Source organism: Talpa occidentalis, unplaced genomic scaffold, assembly GCF_014898055.3.
Source record: "Talpa occidentalis isolate TD23 unplaced genomic scaffold, MPIMG_talOcc4v2.1 talOcc4.10, whole genome shotgun sequence".
In the NCBI taxonomy this organism is placed as follows: Eukaryota; Metazoa; Chordata; class Mammalia; order Eulipotyphla; family Talpidae; genus Talpa; species Talpa occidentalis.
The window spans coordinates 84,371,622-84,394,446 of NW_023600993.1; the positions used below are offsets into that span (position 1 = coordinate 84,371,622).

General features: G+C 44.9%; 2 protein-coding genes across 16 annotated transcripts in view; both read left to right on the forward strand.

Moving 5' to 3' along the window:
* NDRG3 (NDRG family member 3) overlaps positions 1-4,584 on the forward strand; it is a 69,197-nt gene extending 64,613 nt beyond the window's left edge. For 5 of the 13 annotated variants that reach the window (XM_037495513.2, XM_037495511.2, XM_037495515.2 and 2 more), the window contains exons 13-16: positions 401-436; positions 524-575; positions 1,741-1,779; positions 2,844-4,583. In XM_037495513.2, coding sequence (XP_037351410.1) covers positions 401-436; positions 524-575; positions 1,741-1,779; positions 2,844-3,028 — 312 coding nt within the window. In that variant the 3' untranslated portion in view covers positions 3,029-4,583. Of the gene's footprint in view, positions 1-400; positions 437-523; positions 576-1,740; positions 1,780-2,843 lie in introns of all 13 variants that reach the window. The other 8 variants (XM_037495514.2, XM_037495517.2, XM_037495520.2 and 5 more) reach the window with 5 other exon arrangements.
* Positions 4,585-7,692: 3,108 nt separating this feature from the next.
* Positions 7,693-22,825, forward strand: part of SLA2 (Src like adaptor 2) — a 29,148-nt gene continuing 14,015 nt past the window's right edge. For 2 of the 3 annotated variants that reach the window (XM_037495526.2, XM_037495533.1), the window contains exons 1-3: positions 7,693-8,082; positions 11,171-11,286; positions 22,707-22,806. In XM_037495526.2, coding sequence (XP_037351423.1) covers positions 11,211-11,286; positions 22,707-22,806 — 176 coding nt within the window. In that variant the 5' untranslated portion in view covers positions 7,693-8,082; positions 11,171-11,210. Of the gene's footprint in view, positions 8,083-10,968; positions 11,287-22,706; positions 22,807-22,825 lie in introns of those variants that run through there. The other variant, XM_037495541.2, reaches the window with a different exon arrangement.

Here is a 22,825-nt window from a genome sequence, read left to right on the forward strand (position 1 = left end):
CCTGGAGTAATGATAATAAAGAGTTTAAAAGAAATTTAGAAAGCCTGGTACTCTGGAAGTTAGGATCACACTATTTGAGAATTCTGAAAATAACATTATTCAGGTGGAGGCATAACTGTGATTGAAGGTAGTCGTTAACTTCACTATCACCCCTAACAAAAAATTCCTACCTTGGGCCTGAAGGCTAGAGCCTGCATCTTACTGATTAATAAATATTGAGTAACCTTTTCAAATTTATATCCAAGGTTATTCTCAGGATCTGAGTCTTTGTATAAGATATATACTTGGGTGCAGTTAAACATGAATTTAACAATCCTGTCCTATTTGAAAGGGCTACGGATAGTCCAAGCATTTCTCTTAAGTACAATTCTAATTGACTTACGTATTTTTCCTCTTCTAGATGGCAGACTGTGGTGGACTGCCCCAAGTAGTTCAGGTAATGAGATTTTTTTTTAAAGCACCTATTTGATTTTGTCTCTCTGCTTATGCAAAGATTAATGCCTTCTTACTTTGTCCCCCCTAGCCTGGGAAGCTCACCGAGGCCTTCAAGTACTTTTTGCAGGGAATGGGCTACAGTGAGTAATACACAATTTTCTGTCTTGCAAGAATTTATTGATGAATGGGGTCTTTTTGACATCTAGGGATCCCACAATTCTCAGGGCATAACATTTGTGCCAGCCAGCATAAAGTCAAGTAGAAACAGAAATATTGATGGAGCTTTCATGTGCCCATCTATGTAACACTTAGTAGGCACTTAACTTGTGCTAGGCACACTCTTTATAACCATGAGGGGTAAGTTTTGTTATTAGTCCCAATGTATAAAAGAGGAAACCGAGGCTCAAAGAGGCACAGGATAACAATTCAGCTGCAGAGCCATGATACACCCTGGCGGTATGACTCCAGAGCCCATGTTTTCAACCTCTGAAGCGTAGGCTGCCCTAGCTGTAAATCTGAAATTATGACTTGCATTTCAATTCAGCTGGCTAATGATTCCTGGCCTAGAGAAACACGGTGGTAACTCCAAAAGAAAAAAAGGTAATGGCCTCAGGTAAATCCATTCCAGACAGGCAATGATCTTCCAGAGTATTTTAGAGTGAGTCCGAGAATATGTCTTTATTATGTGCTGCTGTCCTGGTCCCTTGTATTGTGAGACCCCCAAGCATTCTCATTGGTGTAGAATATCTGTAGTTGTTCATTCTTGGAGTTTGAGGAAGAAAAACCCTCTTATCCAGGTACAGAGCTCTTTACCCAATAAGGTGACTTCTCTCCTATCTTTGATATCAGTGTGGATTATAGCCTTTGGGGAGCTGCCCTGGATAGCAGCTGAGTCCTGGGTACAGCCCTGCACCTGGCAGGCAGACCATGTATGTCTTGTCTAGAGTGGCTGTGTCATCCTGTCTGTGAGCTACTACCAACCGAGCCCACACCCACCTCCTTCTGGCTCACTAAGAGCAGAAGTCCCTCTCTTAGCCCATTCCTTTCCTAGGAAACAGCTTATCTTCCAGCCCACTTATGGCACAGAACAGGATGGAATTTATCGTGGATAGCCTTTGACTAGTTGAGAGAAGTATCCTCTAAAGTACTATTGAAGCATCAGTCAATCTCACCTCCTCTCTGGGACCTTAAAATAAAACCTCCCTGGCTTAGAGTATTCTGTCAGTGTCTACCAGGCAGTTGAGCCTGCCACTGGCACTCTTCAGGTCACTAACCTGCCTTTTCCTGTGTCCATCCTGCTTCCAGTCCCGTATGTGCAGCTCAGTCACCTGAGCACCGAGTCAGGTACCTTCCTCTATGCTGGCCCTGCCCCCGCCTTCTAGCCACGCTCTCCTGGCTGCATTGGCTGCCTGCAGCATGTCCGCGGTTTTCCTGTACAGTGAGAGCCCGATAGAACGTGGCTCATTGTGCCTCAGCCTACAGGCCCAGCCCTGATTCTTCAGGAGGAAGAAAGGAATGGGTTATAATAGCCAGGCTTCTTATCCCAAATTCAAAGACAAAGCAACAGCTAAAACTTATATAAACTTATAAGTAGGGTACCTCTTCCACCATCTGATCCCTGAGTTAACCCCAGACACAGGAGCAACCTTGATTCTAAATAGGAGTGTGAGAGCCTGTGCCCAGGGAACTCTGCAGGTGATGGCATCTTCAGACTCCCGCATTGAAACGACACCTGGAGGTGTGGCTGGTGCCTCAAGAACATAGGCAGGGAGGTTATGCCAGGTAACACCCTGTCCTGGCCAAGCCACAAGGACCTTAGCACTAAAGTAGTGACAGAAAAAGAGTCTGAGTTAAACACCCACCCCCAGAGCTCTTTCGTGACAGCAGCCTTTACCTCACTGCCTGTGTAGACACCGCCTGCAGGCCCATCTGTCCTCCCCTACAACCATACCTTCCTATATATCTCCTCCCCAGGTAGCAAGGGTCACCTGTGGACACGGGTGGTAGTCTCGTTGTATCGGGCTTGCACTGTGTTTGTGAAACACCTTCATACCTGTGTGATTTGTCTTTCTTTTGGTTTAATCTTGCATGCACTGCAGGTTTTGGTTACCTATTTGGTTCCTAAAGCCTCTTTCCTAATCACTGTATGATAGCTATACTCTGGACTTAGATTCCTCCTTGATCTGCTTCAGACTAGAATCAGCTGAAATTCCAACCTGTGATCAAAGCAGCCTTGCATATTACTGCTACCTAGAGCAAATAATGCAAAGTGAAGACAGCTATATCTTATCCTGGGTGTCACCTTAAATGGGTTGGGAAAGCTAAACATAAAGCCTTTTATGAACATTCTAGTTTAGCCAGACTTAACCAGGGCTACATCTTCTAGTCCTCTTGGTTCTTTCTTACAGTACCATCTGCCAGCATGACCCGGCTCGCCCGATCACGAACCCACTCAATCTCGAGTAGCAGCATCGGCTCTGGAGAAAGTGCCTTCAGCCGATCTGTCACCAGCAGTCATTCAGATGGAACTCAAGAATCCTCTGAGTCCCCTGATGTTCTGGACAGACACCAGACCATGGAGTTGTCCTGCTAAGCAGATGCTCCTCCCTTGGACCATACAAGTCCATTCTCCTTCAAATGACCACTCCATTATATAACATTTCATCCAGCAAACTGGCATCTACTATCTTTAACTCCTGCATGGCCACTGACTCTATCTGGTATCCTGGATTTATCATTCTTTCTGCCTGTCCACCCCCCCTTTTTGTATGTACCAAGAACCACTTCCATGCCATTACTGTAACATTCCAACATCTTTAGCTGATCAAATCACCATATCTTCTCTTGCCAGCTTTTTCCTGTGCTTTCCTAACAATGTATCTGATAAGATTCTTTGATCCTGATGTATGTGTGTGAGCACGCGTGTCTGTGTTTGTGTGTGCATAGTTCTGTGATTTTAGACATGCTTTCTTGTAGAGCTTCTGCAAAAAAAAAAAAGGGATTTTTTCTTTTTTGATTTTCAATGGTGTTTTTAGGGGAAACATGCAGAATGGGTTTCTAGGTTGGATAGGCCACTGCATTCTCTTTTGGTTACAAATTGGTCAGCAAGATTTGCAGAGTGACTTCAGGAGAGAGCAGGTCTGAAGAATGTGGCAGATCATAATTGCTTTTGGGCTGTTTATCGATTAGAAGGATACCTGTTATAGTGTGGCCAGCCTCCTGTTCCTGTCAGAATGAATTCACATATTCTATAAACAAAAGGGAGGGAGATATTTTCTCAGCAGCCCTCTAACATGACGTTCTCATGCAACATGGAGATTTTTCCCAAGAAGTGAGTGTGGCTTCACTACTGGACTCTTTGCACAGAATAAAACACCAGACCTCCACTCTGCCAGAGCAGAACTGCTATCCTTACAGTGTCTAATACCACTTACCAGACATCTGTAAAAAGTGTCTCCCAGCTCTCTAATAGAGAGTGTTCTATCCTTCTGTGTCCCCAAAAGGAAGAGGTCTAGCCTGAAAATTACATAGATGGTGAGGAAATAGCTGGGGGAGAGGAACAAATACTAACCTGATAATGTTTAATAAAGACAATCTTGATTTCAGAAAACTTAATGGAAGCTAATTGAAATTGACACAGAACATGTTTCTCGGGAAGATTCTTAATCCAGTGAACTCCCTTTTTGTAGGAGGAAAAGGGCCCGGTCTGTAAGGGCAGCCAGTCCAGGTAAAATTGTGTTCAGCCTCCTGTCTGTTGCTATGTGAGGGGGTCATTGCCAGCCAGAAAGTATCACTGGGAGGAGAGTGAAACCAGCTGCCACACAGCGAAGGCACAGCTCTTGAGGGCATTGAGATGTAAGCTCAGGGTCACAGTTCCGAACCTTAGGAAGGGCCATGTCAGACACCGTGTTCGCTTTCTGCTGAGACAGGGAATGTGTTACTCTGCCCAAGTACAACTTTTTACAGATTATTAAATAAAGCTGTATATGTCTCATTGTTACCTGATTGCTGGTATTATTTCTTTCAAGACACTCACTGGGAATCAGGGTGGGACTGAGGCTACTATATATGGGCTCCATGTTGAACATTTTCACATATTGATTGTTATCCCATCTAGTGAGGAAATGAAGGCTCAAGATAAATGATTTGCCCAAGGTTATAATAGTCAGCCCAGCCAGGATTGAATCCCAAGGTTCTTTGACATGCTGTAGTCCCCTCAAACTTAAAATCATGAGAAGCCTGACTGCTTGCAATGAGAAGCTCTGGTCTTGGAAAGGTGTTCCACATTTCTGCTAGACCATCTGTGTGGAGTGCCTGGTCCTACTGTTCATGTAATCATCTGCAACTACTTGTCTCGGTTCCTCAAACAGACCAGGCTGTGTTTCTCCAGAAATGGCTCGTACTCACCAAGAATAAATTTCAGGAGGGCCTCCCCGGTGGTGCAGCGGTTGAGTGCTGGGTTGTGAGGCTGCCTGCAGCCTCTGCAGCGCCGATTCAATCCCCAGCTGCTCCCCGGCCACTGGAGGAGGGTCTCACATGGCGCTCAGACCTCTCCTGCCGCCCGCTGCTCCCCTCAGCAGTGTGCTTCAGTCCTTCTGCCTGCTCTGCTCCCCGCTCTGGCTCTGGTGAATTCTCTTACCCTCCTGCGCTTCTGACTGTACTCAGTGCTTGTATAAATAAATAAAAAATAAATTAAAAAAAAAAAGAATAAATTTCAGGAGACTACTATCTCAGTTGAGTTTTGAATGATCCAGGAGCTACTGCTACCATAGTACATGGAGATTGCTGTGTCAGAAGAGGATTTGTAAAATGACATGCACATTGTTCATTCTGGTGGAGGAGATGAAACGGATGAATGTGGACAGATACAGGTCACCACGCTGAATTCCTGACAATATAGGCCGACACAGTTCTGGAGGAGATCTGATGGTCACAGTTGCTCTTAAAACACATTGCTCTGGGACTGCTCTCGTGGCACAGATGGTTGAGTGCATCGCTGTGAAGCTGTCTGCAGCTTCTGCAGTGCGGGTTCAATGCCGGCCAGCCGGTGAGATACCCACATGGTGTGGCAGACCTCTCCTATCGTGCCCACTGCTCCCCTCAACAGTGTATTTCATCAGTCTGCCTGTTCTGTACCCCACTCTGTCTCTGGTGAATCCTCCCATCCTCACATCTGGCCTGTACCCCGGTTCTTGTATAACTGAATAAATCTTAAAAAAAAAAAAAAAACACACACATTGCTCTGGCCACAGTGTCTTGGCCACACTCAGAATGGGTGGCTGCCTACTTTCCCTCTTCAGCCTTGTACCTGGAGTCAAGCCCTACCTAAGTGCTCCCATTTGGGCCTTACCTCACTCATTCCTCTTATTTTCACTTCCTTTCCGCCTGTTGAGTCCAAAAAACCCTGGGTGCCTGCTTTGTGAGAGGCAAGGAAGTGGCCATGTAGCCTCTACACAAGATGATTGTGTAAAACTCCCATGTATGTGGTCTCACCCAGTTTTCATGGCAACTCTGTACAGTAGATGGTATTTGTTTACAAACAAGCTGGTGAGAGTTGGCAACTTGAGCAAGGTCATATAGTTTGAAAAATGTTCCCAGTTCTTCCAAAATAAATACATTTTTATGTTATTCAGCCTTTCATCAGGTACCTGCTATAAACTGGGTCCTTAGCACCTTCCTGTATATTTCCTTCTATTGAACCAGTTAGCTACATGCTAGTTCCATTTTATGGGTGAGGAACAGGCCCAGAAGTAACTACTTTACAAATGATTGACAAACTAGTAAGCATCTGATTCTTAGGTGCCTCCCTGATTGGAAAGGGAGAGTATATAGTGGAATTGTTAAAAAAGAGTCCAGAAATGATCATTCCTTACTTCCTGCCTCATGCATGGACCTCACCTTGAGACCAGTCTGAAGATTTGCCTGTCAAAAAAGAATTCCGGGCCTCCCGGGTGGCGCAGCGGTTGAGCGCTGGGTTGTGAAGCTGCCCGCAGCCTCTGCAGTGCCAGTTCAATCCCCGGCTGCTCCCCAGCCACCTGAGGAGGGTCCCACATGGCGCTCAGACCTCTCCTGCCGCCGGCTGCTCCCCTCAGCAGTGTGCTTCAGTCCTTCTGCCTGCTCTGCTCCCTGCTCTGGCTCTGGTGAGTTCTCTCACCCTCCCGCGCTTCTGACTGTACCCAGAGGTTGTATAAATAAATAAATAAATCTTTAAAAAAAAAAAAAAAAAGAATTCCAAGATTCACATACTCCAAACCATCAGAATGGTTTGGAGGCAGGAGCAGGAGGTGGGCCTGTGCTCCGTGCCCTCCCTGCCATGGGCCACATCTCATGGCTGTCACCCATCCTAACATCTTGGTTAGAACTTGAGTGGCTGCATCTCCACTCTTGCTCCTTCAGTTCTCCATGCCAACTGTTCATAGATGTAAATCTCAAACCAACCTTCTGCAGAAACCTGGATAATGCTGTGTAGTGTGAACTGAAGTCAGGAGTCATTTTGTGTTTTTTTTTTTAAGTCTGCCTCCAGCAATACCAAGCTTTCTAATAGAAGGGCAGCAAAGGGGTATGTTTATATAAATGTTAATAAGCTAGGAATTTTATGGATGATTCTCAAGCTTGAGGTGTGCAACAGAATGAATCACCTGAAGGATTTGTAAAAAGATTGCTGGCCCGACCTGTGGAGTTTCTGATTCAGTAAATCTGAGATGGGGCCTGAGAATGTATGTGCCGAACACATTCCTCAAAGATGCAGAAACCGCTGGCCTGGGGACCACACTTGGGGACCACTGTTTAGGTCTTACAACTCAATGTGTGGCCCCCCGGCCAGCAGCAGGGGCATCATTTGGCACTTGTTCTGCAGAATCTTGAACTCCACACCAAATCACTGAACTAGAAGTGTTGAGCAAGATCCTCAGGGAATTCCTATACATTTTAAAAGTTGGGTCACAGCATTCAAGGCTAGTCAAAGGAATCTCTCGGTATATTTTAAGATGCAGGTTCCTAGGCTGCATCTCTGGTGACTTAGAATCAGAAGATGTGGGAGGATTCCAAGATTCACACACTAACAAGCCCCTCAGGTGTTTGTTATGATCAGGCAAGAATGGAAAATTCCTGTTTATTTACCTTAGTTCTGTGTTCCTGGGGCAAGACCAAGCCACAAAGTCAGAGAAAAACCTCTCCCTCCAGGATCATGACAAGGCAGCTGCTTCTTCCCCAGAAACAGGAACTTGGGGAAGGTGGCTCCTCTATGGTTTGTGATGCCGTCAGAGGAAACGGGTGGTTGTGAGAACCACAGAGGCTGCAGATGTGAGCTGGGAGCCCCTAGGACCCTGTCAGAGCTCAAACAGCCCTGGGCCTTCTTGCCTGGTCCAGCTGTGCTTTCAAGAGTTGTCCAGTCGGGCATCACTAAGGAGCATGGGGCTCCTGTCCCATCCCAGGTGCACAAACTGCTGACAACCGGTAGATGCGGAGCTACCCAAAGCACTACGAAGAGCCTCTCTCTGGAGATTCTCCCAGACAAAAAGGTTCTGGGAGTCCTACTACTAGGGACATTGACAGACTTCCAGAAGGGCCCCCCAAGCCCTAACCTCACGGACCAAAGCATGCATCTTAGTTGAGCCCGCGCACCAAGCCTCTGATGACAGGAAACCAGTAAGTATGCTTGCTTTTGTTTTCTGATGACCTTAGGACTGTGAGGAAAGATGGTTTGCTCAGAGACAGGAGTGGGTTTTACAGTTGAAAAAGTAGCTCAAAGAAAAGGAGACGTGGTTCCGCTGAGGTTGTAAGAGGGTTGGTCTCTTAAGGGTCCCTGGAAGAATAAGACTTCCCCCTTCTACCTTGCCCCCCTGGAGTATTAGTATCCCCCTTTTTTCCTGTTCTGGTCCCATCTTGGCTATTTGCTTGCTGTATGACTTTGGCCCTCTCTGAGCCACAGCCATCAACATCAGTGAATAAGAGGAGTATGGGTTATAATCTCTGAGACACTTTCAACTCTAGCGTCTGTGGCTTCTCTCAAAAAGGTGATATTTCTCAGTGGAAAGAGAGTGTGATGTCTCCCTTTAGCTCAGTGCATATTCATCACACATACCTCCACTGCCTTTCACACAAAACCTTTCACATAAAACCTTTCACACGTACCTTTCACACAAAAACAGACGTGGGTTGTAGACCCAGCCCTGCACTAACTAGCTAAATGACAATGAGAACAAAGTTGCCCTCTCCGGCCCTAGTTATTATATGTGAATGGATTTTCAACCCTGCCAGCTTCTCAAAGGGTCAAGTGAAAGATCCAAAACAACTATGGACAGTGTGCTAGTCTCAATGGCTTTTTACTGCTTTCTTCTCACTTGTCCTGGCCCCTAGAAAATGCCTAACACATAGCAAATTGCTCAAACACTTGTGTAACAATTAGATTATCTCTCTCAAAACTGTTGGCTAGTACAACCTCTTAGGCCTGACCATCCCCTGGAAGGGAAGTGATAGAGTCTGCTGGGGGACTTGCAGTATGAGTACAGTGTTCCTGCCTCCTTGGGCCCATCCCCCAACTCCACCTGCAGCAGGAAGAAGTTTCTGGGTTTAATGCAGGTGGTGATCATGGTGATAGTCTTGTTGAAAGAGGGGAAAGGAAGCAAACCTTTGCTGAGTGTCCACTCTGTTCCAGGCTGCTCCACCTCTCCCCACTATGGATTGGTCTGTATCTGGTTCACAGATGAGATCTGAAGTCTCTGCCAACTCAGAATGCTTTGCCTGAGCTCACACAGCTCAAGCTGGTTGTTCGAATTAATCACTAATGCCTGCACAATTAAGTACAGGACCAGTACCTCATACCTAAGAGTAAAGGAGAGACTGGGGAGCAGGAGAAAGGTTAAAAACCTGACCTGAGGGGTGCCACTTCCCATCTCAGGCTGTCCAGCCTTCAAGTTACCGAAGTCTGAACAGGAAGTGGCTACTGAGAGCCTTTTCCTATTAATTGCTGTATTTTGTGTTAAAAAGCTTCTCTCCTGTGAATACGCCCCATGAGAGGCAGCAGCAAAGTTATCCAGTTCTTTCCTGGCTAATGACATGAAACTGCAGATGCAAGACAAGTACCTTGCACAGATACACGGGTGTTCCATCTTCTAAGGCAGGATCTTTACTCTTTAGAACAGACCTGTGAGGCCTTGGAACTCACTCCACGATAATGATAATGACAGACCCCCGTTCTCACCTGGGCAGGGGGTGTTCAAAGGCAAAGACAGAGGCAACTGTGTTACCAGGCCACACAGCTTCAAGTGACAGTCCAGGGGATTGGTCAGTGAGTGTTGTAAATACCAGGTTTCCCTGGTAAGCCAAGCAGGTAAGAAGTGCAGACCCCTGTCCTTGGCACAAACTTGATAAATATCCTGAATGCAACCAGACTGGTCTAAGTATGCCTTGTCTTTAAAAGAATGGAGTGATCTGAAAGAATAACATTTCCCCCAAAACACTAATAAAATGATGAAAAAATCAACATTATCCTGGAAACCTGGGAATTTGAATTATTCGAAGACAGCTGTCCAAAGAGCTAATCATCATTTTCATTTACTTATGTATTGAAGTACTACATAAAATGTTGGAGGAGACTCGCAAACAAAAGGAGGTCCTTGCCCTCATTGAACTATAGAATAATGGCAGATTAAACAAGTAAGCATGCTAATGAATAATTAAAACTTGGGAAGGAGTATAACAACTGGGAGAGAAGGCGCGGCTCCCTGAGTGGCCTCTGCTAAGTGACTTTCAGGGAATGATAAAGGAAAAGCGGCCCCTGGCCAGGCTCTTCACATGTGTTATCTCTTGGACCCTTATGTTGGATGTTGTTATCCCCATTTTTCAGATGAGGAAATAGAGGCAAAAAGGGGAAGTGGTTCGATAACCAATTCTCCAAAGCTCTGTGTCATACTGTGTCATACATAATAATCTTTGTTCTGTGACACCAGCTCCCGAGCCTCCTAGGGTTCCCTTTGTCCACCTCTGACCTTAGCATGGGTCCTAGTATGTCTGAAATGATCTCTCTGTCCTACATTGTCTCCTGCCACCCAGGAAATGTTTCCAAGTAGGACATAGGAATAATAAGTGAGGGCTGGAAGGTTCAGGGGACTCTTCCTGTGGAGGGATGGGATCCAGACAGGGCCAAAGGGGGAGAAGATGGAGCATTCCAGTTAATGGGAAGGGGCACAGCATACACCAAGGCCCAGAAACAAAAAATCAAGCATATCTACCCCATAGAAAAGATGGGATACAGGGCCTCCCTAGTGGCACAGCTGTTGAGCACTGGGCTGCAAAGCTGTCCGCAGCCTCCACAGCGCCGGTTCAATCCCCGGCCGCCAGTGAGGGTCCCACATGGCGCGCAGACCTCTCCTGCAGCGCCGGCTGCTCCCCTCAGCAGTTTACTTTGTCAGTCTGCCTGTTCTGCTCCCCGCTCTGTCTCTGGTGAATCCTCTCACCCTCCCTCACTTCTGACTGTACCCAGTGCTTGTATAAAAAAATAAATCCTTAAAAAAAGGAAAGAAAAGATGGGATACAGAGATAACAGGGTCCAGTTTGCAGAGAGCCTTCAGAGTCAGGTAGAGGTATGGGTGTGACAGGAAGGAAACCACTCACCTATGTCAGCAAGCAGTCAGCAGGGTTGAGTCTGCTGGTTGAGGGGGGCAGTATGTGGGACCAAGTCCTGAACCATAGCTGTGTCCTCATAGCTCTGTCCACATAGCAGTTTCTCTTTCAGATTTTGCTTGATTGTGTGCCTCTGAAAATTCTCCGGAGAAATGATGGGATGTCAGCCCAGCAGAGGAAAAATGCTGCCAGGCCCAAGCTCAAGACCCTCTGTGCTCATGCAGACAGGTAAGCAAGCAGGTAGGCCACTGGGGCCTGCAGCCAGGTGGTGCCCAGGCACTGTAAGGCTGGCCAGTGCCTCCCTAACTAGCCACTCTCACACAGCTTCAAGTGTCAGTGAATGTTGTGTATACCAGGTGGTATAAGCCACACAGGCAGCACCTGCTCTTATGGAACCTACATTTTAGCAGCAGAACATTAACTAACAAGTACACTAGGAAAATATAAGTGACAGGTGCTAACCAGAAGGGTGTGACAACCCCCAGATGTCTTCCAATGTTTCCCTCTTCAACCAGTTTATTCGGAGACTGAATTGACATTTTAACCAACCCCACTTCGTAAATTTCTGCACTCTCCATTACAATAGCCACATGCCATTATTGAAATTTAAACTAAATTTATTTGTTTTAAGATTTATTTTATTTATGCATACAAGAGCTGGGGCACAAGCCAGAGGTGTAGGGGGTGAGTGGATTCACCAGAGTGGGGAACAGAACAGGAAGATCGACCCAAGTACACTGCTGAGTGGAGCAGTGGGCGAGTCAGGAGAGGTCTGCTGAGCCATGTGGGTTGCTCCCTGGCCAGCCGGGGATCGAAAACGTGCTGCAGAGGCTGTGGACAACTTCACAGGCTGCGTCTTAACCGCTTGCGCCACCAGGGAGGCCCCTAAACTAAATTTATTTATTTATTTTTAAAGATTTATTTTATTTATGCATACAAGAGCTGGCATACAGGCCAGAGATGCCGGGGCGGGGGGTGGGGGGGCAGTGAGAGGATTCACCAGAGACAGAATGGGGAATAGCACAGACAGATTGACCGAAGTACACTGCTGAGGGGAGCAGCGGGCCAGTCAGGAGAGGTCTGCTTTGCCATATGGGTTTCTCCTTGGCTGGCCGGAGATTGAACTCGTGTTGCAGTGGCTGTGGACTGCTTCATAATGCGGTGCTTAACCCCTTGCGCCACCAGGGAGGCCCCTAAACTAAATTTAAATGAAGTAAAATTTAAAATTCAACTCTGCAGTCATACTAGCCATATGTAGCTAGTGGCTACTGTATTGGATAGCATAATTATACAACATTATCATCATCATAGGCAATGCCACAGGACAGCAATGCTCCAAAGTGTGTCTTCTTTTCCTGAGGAATGCTATGAAGTCCTCTAAGCAGTATTAGGGCTATGTAACTGGGAAAAATTGGCACAAACTATGTATATGCTTAATCCATAACCATTTTCTAACACAGCCCTGATTAAAATGCCAATTTATAGGTTAATTAGGCAATATACTAGAAATTCTAATATTTTGATGTCAAAACTATAACCCCCAGTTTGTTTGTTATTCGCCAAAACAGCCTATAAATCCTTTCTCAAATCACATTCTGATTTGGCATTTTGACAATGTATTCACCAGGGTTCTCCAGAGAAACAACTAAAAGTGTGTGTGTTTGTGTGTGAGAGAGAGAGAGGGAGGGAGAGGGAGAGACAGAGATGGAGATCTGCAGGCCAGGCCAGTAGTTTAGAAACCTAAGAAAGAGTTGATGTTTCAGTTCTGAGTCTGAAGACAGAATTCCCTGTTCCTAGAATGACATCTCAGTCTTGTTCTCTTAAGGTCTTCAATTCATTTCATGAGAACAGCCACATTATGGAGGATAATCTGCTTTACAAAAAAGCCTACTGATTTAAATATCCCCTTTAAAAGAATACCTTCACAGCAACATTTGCCAACATTTTAAAAAAAGATTTATTTATGCATACAAGAATTGGAGTGACAGCCAGACATGGGGGGTGGAGGGGGGCGGTGATAGGATTTACCAGAGAGAGTGGGGAGCAGAACAGGCAGATCTACTTAATTACACTATTGAGGGGAGCAGTGGGCGAGAAAGGAGAGGTCTGCTGCTCCATGTAGGTAGCTCCCTGGGTCGGCTGGGATCAAACTTTTGCTGCAGTGGCTGCCAATAGCTTCACAGTGCTTTGCTTAACACTTTGTGCCACCGGAGAGGCCCATATAAAGTATTACATTTTTTTGTTCTATTTCCTTAAAGATATTGGACTGTTAATGGGGATTGTATTAAGTCTATATGTTACTTTTAGTAAAAATCATCATTTTAGGGCCTCCTAGCAGCACAAGTTTGATCCTCAGCCAGCCAGGGAGCTACACACATGGCGCAGCAGACCTCTCCTGTCTTGCCTGCTTCTCCCCTCAGGAGTGTATTTCAGTCAATCTGCCTGTTCTGTTCCCCACTCTGTCTCTGGTGAATCCTCTCACCCCCCACGCCTCTGGCCTGTACCCCAGTTCTTGTATGCATAAATAAATAAATAAATCTTTTTTTTAAAAAATCATCATTTTAATATATTAAATCTCCCCATCTGTGAACATGCAGTATCTTTCCATCTCTTTATGTTTGCTTCTATATCCTTCAATAGTGTCTTATAGTTTTCATTGTGTAAGTTCTTCACCTCCTTAACTAAATTAATTCTTAGGTATTTTATTCTCTTTGATATGATCGTAAATGGAGTTATTTTCATTCCTTTTCTTCTCACTTATTATTTGTATAGAAAACTGCAACAGATTTTTGTATGTTAATTTTGTAACCCATGGCTTAATATATTGTTACTGAGAGTTTTTTGGTGGAATCTTTAGGGTTTCCTATATATACTATTGTATTGTCTGCAAATAATGATATTTGCATTTTTTTTCCAATTTGGATTCCTTTTATTTCTTTTTTTAAAAAAAGATTTATTTATTTATGCAAACAAGAACTGGGGTGTCGGGGCCTCCCCGGTGGTGCAGCAGTTGAGTGCTGCGCTGCGAAGCTGCCCGTAGCCTCTGCAGCCCCAGTTTGATCCCCGGCTGCTGGTGAGGGTCCCACTTGGCGCGCAGATCTCTCCTGCCACGCCCGCTACTCCCCTCAGCAGTGTACTTCGAAGGTCTGCCTGCTCTGCTCCCCGTTCTGGCTCTGGTGAATTCTCTCACCCTCCCACACTTCTGACTGTACCCAGTGCTTGTATAAATAAATAAATCTTTGAAAAAAAAAAAGAACTGGGGTGTAGGCCAGAGGCATGGAGGGTGAGTGGATTCACCAGGGATGGAGTGGGGAGCAGAACAGGCAGATTGATAGAAATACACTGCTGAGGGGAGCAGTGGGCAAGACAGGAGAAGTCTGCTCTGCCATGTGGATCAGCTCCCTGGCCAGGGATTGAACTTGTTCTGCAGTGGCTGCCGATAGCTTCATAGTGCTGAGACTTAGCCCCTTGTGTCACCAGGGAGGCCCCCTTTTATTTCTTCTTCTTGACTGATTGCTCTAGTTCAAGTCAAGAATGCTACATAAGCAGTAGTGGTGTCAGTGGCATCTTTGCCTTGTTCCTGATCTCAAAGGGAAAGCTGGCCCTCCCCGGTGGTGCAAGGGGTTAAGCACCGTACTATGAAGCACGATCCATAGGCTCTGCAGCACAAGTTCCATCCCCAGCCAGCCAGGGAGCAGCCAACATGGTACAGCAGACCTCTCCTGTCTCATACGCTGCTCCTTTCAGCAGTGTACTTCGGTCAATCTGCCTGCTCTGTTCCCCACTCTGTCTCTGGTGAATCCTCTCACCCCCCACATCTCTGGCCTGTACCCCAACTCTTGTGTGAACAAATAAATAAATCTTTAAAAAAAAAGGGGGGAAGCTTTCAGTTTTTCACCATTAAGTGTAAAATTGGTTGTGGGTTTATGATATATGATCTTTATTGGGTTCTACTGAGGTAGGTTCCTTTTATTCCAATCTTGTTAAGAATTTTTATCATAAATGGGTGAGAATCTATCAGATGCTTTCTCTGAATCTATTGATATTATCAATTGTTTTTATACATCCTTTTCTTGCTGTAGTGTATTATACCAATTGATTTGCATATATTAAACCATTCTTGCTTTGCTAAAATAAATAGCAGTTCATCATAATGTATAATCTTTGTACTATATTGTTGAATTTGATTTGCTAGTATTTTGTTGAGAATCTTTGCATCGGTGTTTATCAGGGTTGTTGGGTCTGTAGTTTTCTTTTTGTGTGTGCTATCTCTGGTTTTAGTGTTAGGATAATGTTGGTACCATAGAATGTGTTAGAAAGTATTCTTCATAGGGCCTTCCTGGTGGCCTAGGGTTTAAGTCTCAGCACTATCACCACTAGAATTTGAGTTCGATCCCCAGCTAAGAAGCTAAACCACATATGGCACCCGCTGCTCCCTTCTCTAGTATATTTCAGTAGATCTGCCTGTTCTGCTCCCCACTTTGTCTCTGGTGAATCCTCTCACTCCCTACACCTCTGGCCAACACCCAGTTCTTCTCAATAAATATTTTTTTTAAAGTATAGTTTTGGGGCCTCCGCAGTGGCGCAGCAGGTTGAGCTCAGCGCTGTGAAGCTGTCCGCAGCCTCTGCAGCTCAGGTTCAATTCCTGGCCCGGCCAGGGAGAGAATCACATGGAGCAGCAGACCTTCTCCTGTCTCACCCACTGCTCCCCTCAGCAGTGCTTTCAGTGCTTCTGCCTGTTCTGCTCCCTGCTCTGTCTCTGGTGAACCATCTCACTCTCCCAAGCCACTGGCCTGTACCCCAGCTCTTGTATAAATAAAATAAATCTTTTAAAATATATATATATTATAAATTAAAAAATATATATAATATATATATAAGAATACATTGAAGATAATCCTTCAGGACATTTTGGAAATCTTTTTAAAAAATAAAAATAAAATAAAAGTATAGTTTTGATAAATTTTATTTGTAAAGTTGTCTGATCCTAGATGTTTTGGGTTTTTTTTTTTTTTCATTTTTGGCAGAGGGGTTAGGGGAAGAAGATTTATATATTTATAGTACATCATTATTCATTTTTGTACGATGTTTGATTTCACCTCTCAAGTGTAGTCCCCATCATAGTCCCACCACCAATTCACCCATGAAGCATCACCATAGTCCCTTGTGTTCTTCCCACCTGCTGTTTTGATCCCTCTCCTTCCACCTCCTATGCAGAATGTCTCTGATTTATTGTTGCTAGTTTTGTTTTTTAATTGTTTTTTTTCCCCTGATCCCGTATTTGGTGAAGGAGAAGATTTTTTATTACCATTTTCAAGTTCCATAATATTGATTGGTCTATTCAAGTATAGTTTCTTCCTGTTTTAGTCTTTTTTAAAAAAAGATTTATTTATTTTATACAAGAACTGGGGTACAGGTCAGAGGGGCAGGAGGGTGAGAGAATTCACCAGAGACAGAGAGGGTAACAAAACAGGCAGACGGACCAAAGACAGTGCTAAGGGGAGCAGCGGGCGAGGCAGGAGAGGTCTGCTGCACCATGTGGGGTTCTCCCTGGCTGGTGGGGAATTGAACCGGTGCTGCAGAGGCTGCGGACAGCTTCACAGCGTGGCGCTCAACCGCTGCACCATCGGGGAGGCCCCCTGTTTTAGTCTTGATAAACTGTATTGTAAACGTTTATCCATTTCTTCAAGATTATCAAATTTATTAGTATATCGTAATCTCTTATGATCCTTTGTATTCTATGCTATCTGTAGTAATTTTTCCTCGTTCATTTCTAATTCTATTTATCAAAGTTTCCTCTTTTTTTTTTAAAAAAAGATTTATTTATTTATTTATTTATACAAGCACTGGGTATAGTCAGAAGCGTGGGAGGGTGAGAGAATTCACCAGAGCCAGAGCAGGGAGGAGAGCAGGCAGGACCGAAATACACTGCTGAGGGGAGCAGTGGGCGGCAGGAGAGGTCTGCGCGCCATGTGGGACCCTCCTCTGGCGGCCAGGGATCGAACCAGTGATGCATAGGCTGCGGGGAGCCTTGCAACCCAGCGCTCAACTGCTGTGCCACCAGGGAGAGCCTCAAAGTTTCCTCTTTTCTTTGTTAATCTAGCTAAAAGTTTATTGATATTATTTGTCTTCTCAAATAGCCCACTCTTAATTTCACTAATTTTTCTCAAGTTTCAGATATTTACTGATCAGTGTAAACCCCAACATAAATCACCAACATCATTTTGTGCATTTAGAGGAGAAATATTTTCTGGTTAAGGGAAAATTGTACAGATGGCTTCTGGAAGCTTTATAGTGAAGTATTTTTAGCAGCTTTGTAGTGAAATGTTTAATTTCAGGGTCTGGACATTCTTTCTTCAGTTTGTTATAATCTACATTCACCGAGTAGAACTTGTATTGATGATTGGGACCCAGTTTGTTCCAGGGTTCTGGGTTCTTCTTTCTGTCCTAACTGACATCTAGAGGTACTCAGGTATTTCCAGCTCCAATGAATACAAAGAGGGGGTAAGCTAGGATGCTTCCTGACCTGATTGAGGATATGATGGGTCATGGTTGCAGGAGAGGCCTTGGGCTGGGATGGAGAGGAGAATAAATCTGCAAGGCCCAGACTAAGTCTCTCCCTTCATTGATTTTTTTTTAAAGATTTATTTATTTATGCGTACAAGAGCTGGGGCACACGCCAGAGATGCGGCGGGGGTGGTGGTGAGAGGATTCATCAGAGACAGAGTAGGGAACAGAACAGGCAAACTAACCGAAATACACTGCTGAGGGGAGCAGCGGGTGAGATAGGAGAGGTCTACTTCACCATGTGGGTTGCTCCTCGGCAGGCCAGGGATCGAACTCGTGCTATAAAGGCTGTGGATTGCTTCAGAGTGTGGTGCTTAATCCCTCGTGCCACCAGGGAGGCCCTTCATTGATCTTTTGTAAGTTTGTTTTCAGTTTCATTTTTTTCTGTTTTGACTTTTACTATTTCCTCCCTTCTACTAACTTTGGGTCTCGTTTGTTCATCTTTTTCAAGGTGATATAGATATAATATTAAATTGCTTATTTGTTTCTTACTTCTTAATGTAGGTCTGTGTTGCAATTAACTTCCCTCTTACAACCACTTTTGCTACATCCCTTAAATTCTGATAGCGTATGTCCTCATTGTCTCCAGGTTATTTAATTTCTGACCCAGTGGTTACTGAGAAGTATGTTGTTTAATCTTCTATGTGTTTAAAACATGTATCTTTTTTTAAATAGTTGATTTCTAGCTTTGTGACATTATGATCAAAAGAATGCTTGGTATGATTTCAGTCTTTACAAGATGACTTGTGTCCCACCATATGGTCAACTCTTGAGAATGTTCAAAGAGCACTTGAGGAAAATGTATATGCTATAGTTCTTGGGTAGAATGTTCTGTAGGTGTCTATTAAATATATCTTATCTAGCTTGTCATTTAAGAGTATTGCTTCCTTATTCTGTCTTGTTGATATGTTTGTGGTTGTAAGTGTGGCATTACAATCTCTTGCTATTATTGTGTTATTGATGTCTCTCTTTAATTCTGTTATATGTATTTGCTTTGGGCTTCCCTGGTGGTGCAAGGGGTTAAGCACTGCACTATGAAGCAATCCACAGCCTCTGCAGCACAAGTTCGATCCCCGGCCGGCCAGGGAGCAACCCACATGGCGCAGCAGACCTCTTCTTACTCACCCACTGCTCCCCTCAGCAGTTTACTTTGGTCAATCGGCCTGTTTTGTTCCCCACTCTGTCTCTGGTGAATCCTCTCAACCCCCGCATCTCTGGCCTGTACCCCAGCTCTTGTATGCATAAATAAATAAATCTTTAAAATAAATAAATAAGTAAATAAATGTATTTGCTTTATATATCTTGGTCCATTATTTGGTAAATATATATATATTTATAACTGATATCTTCATGTATTGTATAATTCTTAATTATAATGTTCATCTATTGTGTTACTTTTTAAAACTGGAAATCTGCTTTATCTTATATAAGTAAAGCACTTTCTGATTTTTTTTTTAAGATTTTTTTTAATGCATATAAGAACTAAGGTGTAGGCCAGAGGTGTGGGAGGTAAGAGGATTCACCAGAGACAGAGTGGGGAGCAGAACAGGCATATCTACTGAAATACACTGCTGAGGGTAGCAGTAAGCAAGCCAGGATTGGTCAGCTGTGCTATGTGGGTTAGCTCCCTGGTGGGAGACTGAACTCATGCTGCAGTAGGTGGTGATAGCTTGATAGGCTGAGACTTAACCCCTGAGCCACCAGGGGGGCCCCACTTCCTGATTTTTTTTTATTAACATGTGCTTATAGAATTGTCTTCCAGTCTTGTCTTTAAGCCGGTGCTTATTTTTAGTAATAAGATGAGTTTTCTGCAGACAAAAGATTAGACTTGGTTTTATAATCCATTCAGCCACAGTATTCCTTTTAATTGGTAATAAAACCATTTAGACTTAGGGTAATTAATGAAACATTTTTTGTCTTGTTGATACGTCATTTTGTTATTTGACATCTTCTATTTTTATATTTTGTCTTTGTCTTTATTTTTTGATACCTTCTTTTTATGTTTTGTTTGTGTTTTATTTCCACCTTCTTATGTGTTATTTCTATTGATTTTTGTTTGAAGGTTATACTGAAATTTATATGTGATTGTCTATGTGTGATCTGCTGAAAAATTTAATATAAACTAATTCTAACGGTGCACATATTTACTCTCCCTCTTGTGTAATTTTCATGTCTGTTATTTCTAGATGAGATTTATTATTGTTTTATAACAGTCCCTTTAGTATTTTTTTTTGAGAACAGAAAAGGTGGATTTATTGAACTATATTGTTAAGAGAAGCAGTGGGCTAGACTAGAGAGGTCTTCTGCACTTTTAATCTTTTAAGGCCAGCTTGGTGGTGCTGTAGTCTTTTCATTTTTGTTTCACTATAAAGCACCTTGTCCCTCCTTCAATCTTGAGTGGTAGTCTGACTAGATAGGATATGGTCATACATTTAAACAGAACTGTAAGACTGCAGAGCCAAGTATCTGGGTATTCTCATTTAGGTAGACACTATCCCTAATCCGAAAACTCCCTACAATGGCTAGGGTTCCTTCTACTCCTCAATCCCCATCTCCAGTATCCTCATCTTCCTAATACCAGTCTTCCCTAAGCCTCATAGGCATTGACATCCTAGACCCTACAGAACTTCTGTTGGGGAGGCAGTTGCCTCCTTTTAGTGACTCAGTCTGCAATGAGAACTTGGGGCCCACCAGGCCCTGGAGGAAGAGACCTGGAAACCACACAGACCTACACCTCGTTTCCTCTGAATGTAGCCACAGGCAGTGGCCCCCAGGCTGCTCTGAGTCATGCCTGGGCTGCCGATGGTGGTGATTCCCCTCACAGGTGTCCTGGAGGACTTCCCTGCCAGTGAGACCTGAGGGGAAGTATATTGCCCCCCCGACCCCCACCCCACCAGTGTCTCCAGGGAGAACAGTGGCCTCTCTCCCAGTAGGTCTACCTTGGACCCAGTAGGTATATGGACGTCAGGCAACCTCTCAGTGAGTTATTTGTCTGTCAGCTTTGCATCCATCTTAAATCTACTAAGGCTCTACCATATGCCCGACCTTGTGCAAGGAGCAGGGGACACAGAAGTAAACAAAAGAGGCACCATTTCTGCCTTTAGGGACAGTCAAGGCAGGAGATAGGTGCTACACCAAGAGTCAATTATAATTGTGTTATATTTTGGTGATACTGATCAAGAGTATGTGCTGAGGGGCTTATCAGGGAATAATACCTGGAGGAAGGGACATTTCAGCCAGGGAGTAAAGGAGGAAGGTGAGTTGGCCAGGCAGAGGCGCCAATCATGGAAATAGCACATGTAGCTCAGTGGCTTCAAGGGGTGCAAGACTAGGGCTTCCAGGAGAAGAGGACCTTCCAGGCTCCCTAGTTCCACCCTTGTCGAAGGACACCCTCCACAAGATTTGTTTGCATCATTTATTCAGGCATCAGGTATTTTCCTGCACTGTAGGGTAGCCAACCCTAGGCTACATACAGATGACTGAGAAGAGGAGTGACTCCTGGACTCTAATGAGATTGAGTCAGGTCACCACAGGGGTCTTCATGTGTGTCTGAGAAGATGTGTGGGAAGGAATCCATTCTAGTATCTCAGTCCCACTCTTCTCATGTTGACCCAGAAGCCCTCAGCCCACACAGCGTCTAGCTCTGGGTCTCTAGGTCTTCCCCACCCATTCTCTGGGTCTTTGTCTGTCCACCACCCCTCCCCCACCTCAAGGGACCCCAGCTCCATCTAAAGGACATTGTAGATCCCTTGACATCTATGCCCTTGACTTCTTGCTGACCTTGACTGCTTTTCATAGCTTAAAGCATTGATGTGCTGATTAGTGTATTTTCGCTTTATTATAGAGACCCTTGCTGAAATAGAAGGGGAGAAAGGAAAGGGAGGGGCACTGAACTGCAGGTGAAGTGGCTCAGCAGCCTGTGGAAGGTGGGTTTCTTAGGCAACAAGGCCCCGACAGGCACAGGGAGGTCTAGTTAAATGGGCTGATCTCTGATACTGGCACACGAATGAGTGACCTATGCTGAGGGAGTTGCTTGCACCTGCCATTGAGCCTGGAAATCAGGTCTCATGCCTACTACATCATTGGATCAGTCCTGATGTGACAAGGTTTGGTGTCCTCTGGTTCTGTGATTCCCTTTCTGGCCTCCCAGGGAGTCTGGACACTTCTGGAAATTTGCTGTTGCTGTTTGGCCCAGTGCCCCACAACCTGGGCCTGCAAGCAGCCACCATGACCACCTATCCCATTGCTACCCCATTGAAGGAGCTGTGACCTCACTCTGGCAGAGTGTCCTGTTGAGCCTCAGCGACATCTTACTGTCCAGTGTAGCCAACTAGAGATGGCTACTTCAGATATTTGAGGGACAAGAGGAAACAGACAGCACCTAATCAGGCACAACACATAGCAGGTACTCAGTGAGGTGGTAGCCAGGACACTTGAGTAAGACTTACACACCTGCTGGTCACCTGCTCTGGGCCAGGCCTAGCACAATGGACCCTGGTGCCACACCTTTTCTCATAAGGTAGCATAGACCTATACCCACTGCTCTGAACAAAGGCCACAGGAAAGCTACTCTGCCTGGGTCACAGCATTCTGGAGTCACAACTGTCATTTCATGGCTACTTCAGGAGACTTCATCCTCCAAGGGCCCAGTACTCTAAGTTAGTCCATACAATGCCCATCTCATCAGTGCCTTCCAGGAGCTGAGCTCAGAGATTTGTGCTGATTCCTGTTTAGAGCTGTAGGTTTTAAGTTTTATGAGCAGTAGAAAACCTCAAAACCTCTATAGAGATCTGCTTATAGGGAATTGAAGCTGGGAGTTTTGCTCCCCTTATCACCCTATCCTTTACCCTAAGGTGACTCCCAAAAGCTGTCTGGGTACCCCTAGGTTTCTGCAAAGCCCAACTGGAAAAGTTTCAGATACCAGGGATACCTGCCTGGGATTCCAGTAGATGTACCCCCTATGGGGTGTCTATAGGAGGGGAGACTTCACTATACCTCACATCAGGAGAATGATGTGAAATTTCACTATACCTCACATCAGGGCTGGCAAAAAGGGTGACCATTTCTGTCCCTCCATCCAGAAAGGAGCAAGACCAGAGGCGTGGCCCTGAGCAATTTTCCAGTAGGTGAGCAGCCCGAGCTGTCGCTGAGACTGGGGGAGCCACTAACCATTGTCTCTGAGTAAGTCCTTCTGAGGGCA